Source organism: Biomphalaria glabrata, chromosome 11 (genome assembly GCF_947242115.1).
Source record: "Biomphalaria glabrata chromosome 11, xgBioGlab47.1, whole genome shotgun sequence".
NCBI classification, from domain to species: domain Eukaryota; kingdom Metazoa; phylum Mollusca; class Gastropoda; family Planorbidae; genus Biomphalaria; species Biomphalaria glabrata.
In genome coordinates, this window is record NC_074721.1 from 6,174,700 (window position 1) to 6,185,167 (window position 10,468).

The window sequence follows — 10,468 nt, forward strand, 5'->3', positions numbered from 1 at the left end:
ACAGCTGGTAATATATGTAGATCTAGCCTCTAGATCAGGTACTGTTTACTGATGACAATTCCAAAATAGAAGTTCATAGTTTACACTATAACATCAGGTCTGACCACTGCAACCCACAGTCTGGAATCTTAAACCTCAGACTCATGTAAAAACCAACTTGCACACCAGACGACCAACTGGGAGGAAGACCTCAGTCCTGTAGACTGTAGACCTAAAGTTGTACTCTCAATATAGAACTGAGACTGAGAAAACCAAGTCTTGACACAGACTTGACATTGAGTCTAACACATAGACTTGACACCAAGCTAAGATCACTACTTAGCCTTGTCGCTAAAATTTGAAATAGAGTCTTGAACTGAGACTATGACTAAAACTTAGACTTGACGCTAAAACCCTAGAGAAGATAAAAGAAAGGATTATTCTAATCATCTAGATGTAGTCTAATTATAGACTTACAAATAGGAATGAATTCAAATAGAAAAACTATACAATGAAAAATAAAACTCACCCTAAACAGGGGTCAAGATAATCCAACAAGAAAATGTCCAAGGCAAATGTTAGGCTATCCAGTAACAAAAACCCAAGGAGAAATTCAAGAGCTCTCAAAACACGTCTATCTGTACCAACGTACAAAACAATTGAGAGACTGTACTAGACGATAAATGACGCAAATCACACACACACTAACTTTACGTCACTAAAAGTTGTGACAAGCAACAAAAGCTCAGTCCTCTAGTCTACAAAGGAAAATATTAATAGTGTAATGTCGTCATCAATATAGTGATCAACGCCGCACTATCAATTAGAGAAATAATTCTACTATACATGTGGTAATTTTTTAAAATTATTTTTAAATCTGCTTCCATAGATAAATTTTTGAAATTAAAAAGTTCCCTTTCGGAAAAGAAAAAAAAAGTAGCAGTTGCATCAGAATTTTGAATGATCAAAAATATCTTGATGTCCAATTTTCATTTTCTATTTTAGTTTTCTGAGATCTAAACGGGACGGTCGAAGGAACAGACAGTTTACACAAAACTAATAGCATATATTCCCTTTTTGGGGCCTTTAAAAACACTATTTATCAAGTAATCAGAGAAATCTACTTTTTGCTACTACTTTGACCTATTCGCTAGACTTTTACCATTCCCAAATGTTGCATATTTTATGCTTTGAAATATTTCTAACCTATTGAGATTATTATGTATTAAAAAGGCCAATAAAAAAGCGATTATAGGAGGAGTCTAATAAGTGACACCTCTCGAATTCGAGACGATATGCGAGCAAGTCTGACGGAACGGATTCAATTGGTGAAAAATGTTCGGAACAATAGAAACAAACAAAAAGACCAGTGGAGTTTGTGACGGGCACAAGTTTCGACACAACGGTACGGTTTTTAATGAAGAAATATTTGTACAGTCAATGTTACGTGTAGCCAATTGTACAGTCAGTGTTGCGTGTAGCCAATTGTACAGTCAGTGTTACGTGTAGCCAATTGTACAGTAGGTGTTACGTGTAGCCAATTGTACAGTCAGTGTTGCGTGTAGCCAATTGTACAGTAATTGCTGCGATCTTTCGGACAATAAAGTGTTACGTTATTTTGGAGTTCTTAGTCATCAAGATCTTTGAGTTTTTAGTTTCGTGTGGAGCAGATCGCAAAGAGCCTAGACAGAGCAAGTCGTTTCAGTGTTTTGATTGCTTAAATAGATTAGGAAAGTGCATAAAGAAGTTTCAAGATTCAGTGTTGGATTAAATAACAAACTTAACAAAGAAAATACTCCTTCTTGTCGTCATGTAGAAATAGTGATTATTTAAAAAACAACATTATAATATTTTTTGCAATCAAATATAGAATGAATTTCTTATTTTGGCTTGTAGGACTCACTCTGGTTCTGGTGTCTAGTGTAGCTAGTAATAACACACTAAATATTTGTCAGAGAAATGAACTTCATCTCGTTATAGTTATGACCTGTCAGTTTCAGACAATGAACTGGGACATGATCAAAAACATTTTTACATTTTTTAAACTTACTGACTCAGAGAATGCATCTAGAAAAATGACCGTGACATTGATAGATATGTTAAGTTTAAATAACATGACTCTAAATGATTCAAACATTAACAATGTTTCCGAACTTTGTCACGTGGAAGATTATGATAAATCAAATTCAAACGAAAATGTATTGAAACTGAATGCTTACATTTTGGAAAAAGATAATAATTCTTCTAAACTATTCTTTCTATACATTTTAAGTAATTCGTATCAAATCTATTACCATTTTGTGGAAAACGTTTTATTCAAATTAAAATTTATCGAATATTTTATAATTAATATACTTCATAATGACTATGGTTTCTGTGAACCGTACAGTCATCCTTACATGCTTACAATCAACATCCACGACGACCTGAAGTATAACAATGATTTTAGTCTGAAACTATGTTCTCGTTGCTTAGATGGCTGGTTTCCAATTCTTGATGCATCCAAGAACTCTTTTATTACTTCATGTATTCTATTTGAAGAAGAAAAAAATCTCATAAGTTGGCAGTATGCTGTCAACTACTGCAAACGAATAGGTCGAATTTGTTTACGTTTGAAGCAAGTTTAGATTTTGAACTCTTGAAGTCTAGCTTAAAAATGTCATTAAAAAACTTAACAAAAGATAATTTTCAACGAAATGATTCAAATTCAATAATGATTTACTTAGGAATGTATAAACTAAAAGCTGGAAATAATGAACAATTATTGTGGACAAATAAGAGAAAAGTGAATTCATTAATATATTTAATAGTGAAACAAAACAAAAATTCTCTGAATACGACAAAGGTCTGTTTTGCTTGGAAGTACAACAGTTTGCAAATTGAAGAGATATTCCGGGTTGATTGTGGAGCTAAAATCACAAAATATTTACTGTGTGAGAAAAAAATTAAAAAACCTTTTTTACATCAAGCAACTTTAATGAATCATTCAGTAATACAGAGATATACAGTTCCTAATAATAATTTTATTATTACAAAAAACAAGATTATTTCTGTATCCAATGTTAAGAGTTTAATCACAATTACATTTCCGACATTTGTTTGTACCAAGAGTTTATCTATTTCCTACAACTATGTGTGTGATGGAATCAAAGATTGTTGGAATGGCGAGGACGAACAAGTTTGTACTTATGAATTTAAATTATTAATGTTCTGCCTTGAAACAAATCAGTTCTTATGTCCCGATTCTAATTTGCATAGACGTAAATGTATTTCTGATAGTCAAGTGTGTGATATGATTGAGGATTGTCCTGATGGAAGTGATAAATCAAACTGTGATGATTGTTTTCTGACTCAGTGCTCACCAAATGTTTGTATTCCCGACCATTGGACGCTGAATTGTTCCACCATTAACTATTTAAGAATGAATGAAACTAGTAATGGTATGAGTCTGTTAAATAGTAATGTTTCTGAGCCTATAGTTCACAATTTGTTAGAGTTTATAACGTTATGTAGCAAGACTTTGCAAGTAAACAAGACATTCATCGAACAAAGTCAATACAATAGTTTTTGGACACCAACATGTATTTATATGAGGGATAGACACGGTACCACTATCGGTTGTTCTGATTTATCTCATTTGTCTAATTGTACAACTTTTATATGTCCCGAAAGTTTTTTCAAATGCCGAAATTCTTATTGTATTCCTAATATATTTGTGCTTGATATGGTCTTAGATTGTCCTCTTGGGGAAGACGAAGAAGACGAAATGAGTAATTATAGGGGATTATACTTTTCTTGTTATAAAACTTTAAAAAAAATACATCCCATTTATATTTGTGACGGCAAGCCCAATTGCCCTCGAGGTGATGACGAACTGAACTGTATAAACCCAATATGTCCATCTGGTTTTTTTTGCCTGGACGGGACGGTCACTGTAAACAACACTAACATTTTGTTAAACATGTCTTCTTTTTCTCCAAACACATTTTTAAACATTTCGGGTATTGATTTGTCGCGATCAGATAATATGATAAACATACTTATATTGAAAAGGCTTCTGGTTTTCGTTGCGTCAAGATGTCATATTAATGACAAAACTCCAATTAATGCTAAAAATTATATAGTTTATCATTTAGACATAAGCTACAATGATATTGCGAAGTTTACTTACTCTGATTTTATTTCACAATTTTCCAATCTTCGTTTTTTAAATGCCTCATATAATGACAATCTTAGTCTCATTCCAAAATTTTATTTTCTACGATTAGAACATCTTGTTTTACTTGATCTTTCATTTACGAAAATTACGCACATAAGTTTAAATTTTAATGGTAAATTACGTTTCATAAGTGTTTCAGTTACAAACTTAGGAACTGTGGTTCTCTCGAATTATGCCCTCTATGAAATGATAGACTTAAGAAAAACTCGTATTTCTGATACAATGAAAGAAAAATTTTTTAACAACATCACTGTAAAAGGTAAAGTTTTAGCAGACTATAAACTTTGTTGTTCATATTTCAGAGGAGAAAATCTTCTAGCACATCAATGTGAAGCAGAGGAACAAACTTTATCAACTTGTGAAGATCTTATTGGGGATTTTTTAAAAAGAGTCTTGCTCTGGATTGTTGCAATTTGTGCAGTTTTTGGAAATATGATCACATTGGGCTACCGTATTTCATTTGAAAGGGCAACACTTCATCTGACATATGTATTATTTGTTACTTGTCTTGGTGTCTCTGATCTTCTAATGGGCGTTTACCTTGTCATTATTGCCTCTGTAGATGTAGTTTATAGAGATGTTTATATTGTATATGAAATGTCTTGGAAACAAAGCACACTGTGTCAGATAGCCGGAACTTTGGCAACATTGTCCAGTGAAACGTCCACTTTTTTCATTCTGCTCATAACATTTGAAAGATTTCTGACCATCAGATTTCCTTTTGGTGAGCACAAAATCTCAAACATGGGTAAATATATTTTAATTTCTTTTGCATGGTGTTTAGGATTTTTCTTGTCAATTGTTCCACTTATATATCCTGAGATGTCATTATATGCTACTAGTGAAACATGTCTAGCTTTTCCTTTAAGGAAGTCCAGTGGTATCGCTTGGGCTTACTCAGTGACCGTATTTCTTTTCCTTAACTCTGTTTTATTCGTTGTTATCGCCTTTGGTCAGTTTTTAATTTTCATAACAATATCTCAGCATAGTTCTAAGTTTAAAAATGAAAATCAATCTTCTGCTAGAAGAGCAGATAACATTACAGTGGCTCTCAAACTGTCAGTAGTAGTGCTGTCCAATTTTATCTGTTGGTTTCCAGTTTGTGTCATGGGAATAAGAACAGTGGTCAGTGACTATGAGGTCACTCGAGAGACTTATGCCTGGATAATAGCTTTAGTGCTACCCATCAACTCAGCCCTAAACCCAGTTCTGTATACTTTGCCACGTATCTCTAAATCTTGGACAGACTTTAAACGCAGAAAGTCTTCACAATTTTCCAGATCTCAAAATCCTTAACTATCAAAAGAGAATTGATTAGAAAGTATCAAAATAATTAAAATGAAAGTACCAGATAGATTTGATATCTATTTGTTGTGAGATTGTGGATGCTATTTACTGTTGCTTAACGTCCTGAGAATATATTTATAGCATTGATTTGTATCTTGTCTAATTTTTTTATACAAAATTGTCTGTAGTTGTCGTTGCTTAATACACTGAATTTGAACCTTTTGTTTTTCGGACACTCGTGTTTATGGCCACATTACTTTAAATCATAAAAAATACATTTTTGTTAGCTCTTATAAACCTTTACATCAATAGCAAGGAAACATTTTTGTTAACCAGCCCATGTCTTTTACCGTTTATTATTTTGCTTATTTATAAATGCTTTTAAAAAGTGTTGACTCAGATTACCTCTTCCTTCTCCTCACCCCCACTTCTTTGGTCCAGACAAGTGATAGGATCATAGCATAATGAGAAAGCTAAAAGCATAAAATTACTTTTAGCAAAAACATTTGGTGTAAACATTTCTAATCTCAAAGATGTATTATTGTTATTCTATATCTATTACCAATTTAATTACATGACTCATCCATACAAATGAATAATGCTACGCTTAATATAAGCTATTCCTTTAAAAAAGTTTTTGCTTGAATCTTCGGCTTTATTTTTTTTTTGTCATCGGTCATGAAAACATAAAAGATTATGTTTAGAGGGGTACCCCGTGAAAATAGCGCGGGAAAATAGCGCCGACTAAAATAGCGCGAACAAAATAGCGCCGACATAAAAGCGCAGAAAAAAAAATATTTTAGTCATTTTGAAAGAAATACTTTAGATATCGTAAAATATTATTAGAGACATTTTTTTTTCTTTTAATGTTATCATAATTTTTCAGTTATTTTGCAGGAAACATTTAAGATATCGTAAAACATAAATAAGCAAATAACAAATAAATAAGTAAAAATAATAATTTTAAAATATAGTATTTATTTACTTTATAAAACTGTACTTCGAAAACACGCAAAGATACTTGTCAAAATTTACACACACATACACACAAATTTCACAAAGTTAAATTGAAGGAAATGTCACGTAGAAATTCCATCACTGGCTTGTTTCCGTACAATGGCAATATAGTTTCAAGTCGTCTGTTAAGTTGGAGGCACTTTGTCTTGCTTGCAGTTTGACTTCGTTCTCCAGCATTCTACCTCAGAATCTTGTTCTCAGTGTTCTCCTGTTCTCTGAGGAAGTGAGAGAGTAACTTGTACACATTAGGTTGTCAATAGACAGTTCAAATGCAAGGTACCATTCCTCCACTGAATTGTTTGTTCGTGGTCGATTGTCCTGTACACGATTTCTAACATTCCATAATGCTATTGGAAATCTTGGAGTCACTATGCAGTTTCGTCTTTGGCGACCAATAGAGTTGTCCTCCCAATAGTCATACGAATTCCATACAACATCTGTCCGAGGTTCATTGAAAAAGATAAAGACATCAACAAAAATGATGCCCAGGACATTAAATAACTAATAATCCGGTATCCTTTTACACATCATATATAACTCCCTGCTATTTTGTCTTGCGCTATTTTGTCGGGAAATTTTGCGCTTTTTTGTCGGCGCTATTTTGTCCGCGCTATTTTGTCCGCGCTATTTTGACGGGTCACCGTTTAGAGGTGAAGTAACATTTGAGAATGAAAGACAGTGACTGTGATAAAAGTGATATAGAATTCATAGGCTAGAGTGAGTGTGTTTGTTTTGGCACTTTAAAGCATGCAGTTCCAGTTACACGTAACATACATTACAATACACTGGTCACAATACACTGGTCAAAAAGGGGGGCGGTTGCTAAAATGTGGTAAGTTCTATTAAAAGTGTAAATAATATAGTGGGAGGTTAGGGTCAGTATTATGTGAGCGTTTGCAGGATGTAATTACAAAAATGCCCACCCTAAAAATATAAAACTTAGCATATAAAATATTTCAAATAAGAACTGAAAAGCTGAATAGTCAGATCGTGTAAATAAGACTATTGGGTGTGGAGAGAGAGAAGTAATAGCTAAATTTACAGGCTGGTCGAACTGAATGCAGATTGAAGAATAAGCTAACCAAAGGAATGTATATGGGGGCAGGGCCAGGGAGAGTTTTAATCTTAAGAAGTAAGTATGAGAAGAAGGGGGATGGGGGTCCATTGCGAAAAAACTATAGAGTCTGTTAACAAATCAAAAGGGCTAACCTTTTTTATTTGAACGGGCAACACTGCATCTGACATATGTATAACTTGTTACATGTCTTGGTACTTATGATGGGCGTTTACCTTGTCATTATTACTTACTTACTTAATCCTGTGTACTAACAGGGGAGCATAGGACCGCAACCACACCTCTCCACCGAACTCGGTTCTGAGCATTATCATTATCATTGTCATTATTGCCTCTGTAGAATTTGTTTATAGAGATGTTTATATTGTACATGAAATGTCTTGGAAACAAAGTACACTGTGTCAGATAGCCGGAACTTTGGCAAAACTGTCCAGTGAAACGTCCACTTTTTTATTCTGCTCATAACACTTGAAATATTTCTGACCATTAGATTTCCTTTTGCTCAGAACCAAATCTCTTGTTTGAGTAAATATGTTTAATTTCTTTAGCTTGATGTATAGGGTTTCTTTTGTCTTTGATATCCACAATGTATCGTGATATGTCATCTTTTCTACTTATGAAATGTATCTTGGCTTTCCTTTAAAAAAGTTTTATTTTATTAATTTGACTCATTCAGTAACAATATTTCTTATACATTAGGTAAGCTCATATTTATGTAATAGTTCTAGTTTACCTATCAAATCTGCCTTAAATATATTTTTATATAATACAGTACCACGTATTTACAAATACTGGACAGAGTTTAAGAGTAGAAAGTCCCTACCCTTAGAGAATGTTTGAAATTTGTGATTACAACCTTATGATATCAGATATGGGTGAGAGCAAAGGTTTTAACATAGCTTTAGTAATCAAACATAATGTCATCGGCTTTGAAAAAAAAATATTCGTTTTTAATCCAAAAATAATCAAGGAAAAACATTTTTTAAATACTTAAAAAGAAACAAAAAATGTGTAATCGGTTTTGTTGTTGACCAATTAGCTAGTTTAGATCAGGCATGCAATTTAAGTGTAACAGATCTATACAAACAACAATAAATCTATGAAATTAGAAACAATTTCAGCAATTGTTATTGGTTAGCACGCAATTTAAGTGTAACAGATCTATACAAACAACTTTATGTCTAAATCGCAGATGTGTTTAAATATTGTTTTAAAAATATATTTTAGATTTACTTTAGATTTTACTTTTAGATTTGTATATTCACATTATTCGTATCTCTATGGCATCCATTCACTGTATTAAATACATTATTGAAGCTATATCTCAATTTATCATGAAAAAGATATATACATGATTGGGTCGTCGTGTCTCTACAGGAACGGAAAGAAAAACATTTTTAAAACGAGGAAAAATAGATTTTCTTAATATCATTCATAATTCAGATTCTTTGTCGACCTGTAATCAATATTAAAGCAAAATAAAAGCAACGTCGAATGAGTTTTTGGCAACAGCAAAAACACAATTCTCCCTCCCCACACAGCTCTCCGTCTCTACAGCAGTTCTCACTCTCTACATAGCTAATCTACACAGTGAAACGACAAGTGCGGAGTGTAGCAATGTGCTGCAAAGTATATAAGCTAATGATTTATATTTTCCTTTTTTGTTAGTTTAAAAACAATTGAGGCACATCTTTAATGAATAATAAGACGAGTTTTTAAGCTATTTGCTAAATAATCTCCCTGTATTTCAATGATTACATAAATATGTCGTTTCTGCTAAATCATAATAATAATAATAATAATAATCTTTATTGTCCGTATGGAAATTTGTCTTACAATTTGTGCATTACACCAAATAAAAAACATTATAACTATAAGAAACCAAAGAGTACATTCACACCAGACTCACTCATAATTTACATGTGTCAAAGTTTATATCAGATTGTTCTTATTTAATGATTTGATTGCCAGGGGAACAAAAGAGTGTTTGTGTCTGTTTGTCTTTGCTATCGGTGTCTTGTATCTTTTTTGGTGATGGTAAAATTACAAAATCCTGACACAAAGGGTGATTCTTTATTTCGAGGATCTTGTTAGCTTTTTTATAGAGGTTTGTCTCAAACAACTGCCCAAATGGGGTTTGTTTTTTGCCAATGAGATATATTATTCATTGTTTATAATAGTTGACAACGCATGGTCTAAATAAAGTGCATTTAATGTTTTTTTTTCCATTGTACAATCGACATTTTACTTAATGTCTAAATTTGTTTTAGCGCACTTCATTTCTAAACTTAGTTTGAAGATTAATGACTAAGGACTAAAATAGGAATATATTTCGCCTTAAGATTACCGATTTGTGATATTTTCTAAAATATAAAATTTTGCTAGATTGTAAAGAGTTTTCGATAAAATAGCTATCTTTAAAAAATGTTTGTATTTTTTACATATATTTGTACTTAACGTTAAAATATATTTATGATTAAATTTAACAAAACACATTTTTGTATTTGTTTAAAAATATATTTATATTTAAATTCAAGACAAGACATATTTGTATTCGACTTTAAAACATTTTATATTTAACTTCAAGATCACACATATTTGTATTTTATTTGACTTTAAAACATTATTATATGTAACTTCAACACAACACATATTTGTATTTGACTTTAAAACATTATGATATGTAACTTCAATACAACATATATTTGAATTTAGAACCTTTTCCTATTTAACTTTTAAACATACTTGCATGTAGCTTAAATACATATTTTATTGAACTTAAAACATATAAGTATTTAACTTTCATTTTTTATTATGCTTTTCAATATATTCGTCTTTGACTGTTTTGTAAAATGTTTTGTTTGACATGTTTCGGGTGTTCCTTCAGAGTT

At 32.0% G+C, this 10,468-nt stretch overlaps 1 protein-coding gene across 1 annotated transcript; it reads left to right on the forward strand.

Moving 5' to 3' along the window:
* Nucleotides 1-1,319: 1,319 nt before the first annotated feature.
* On the forward strand, nucleotides 1,320-10,126 carry LOC129928929 (G-protein coupled receptor GRL101-like). Its single transcript, XM_056045454.1, has one exon. It carries the CDS (start codon nucleotides 2,636-2,638, stop codon nucleotides 5,492-5,494), a length of 2,859 nt encoding a protein of 952 aa, XP_055901429.1. The 5' UTR covers nucleotides 1,320-2,635; the 3' UTR covers nucleotides 5,495-10,126.
* The last annotated feature ends 342 nt before the right edge of the window (nucleotides 10,127-10,468 follow it).

What these genes read in the sequence shown, in the direction of transcription:
- LOC129928929 (XM_056045454.1), top strand. Translation starts at nt 2,636, where the DNA reads ATGTCATTAAAAAACTTAACAAAAGATAATTTTCAACGAAATGATTCA.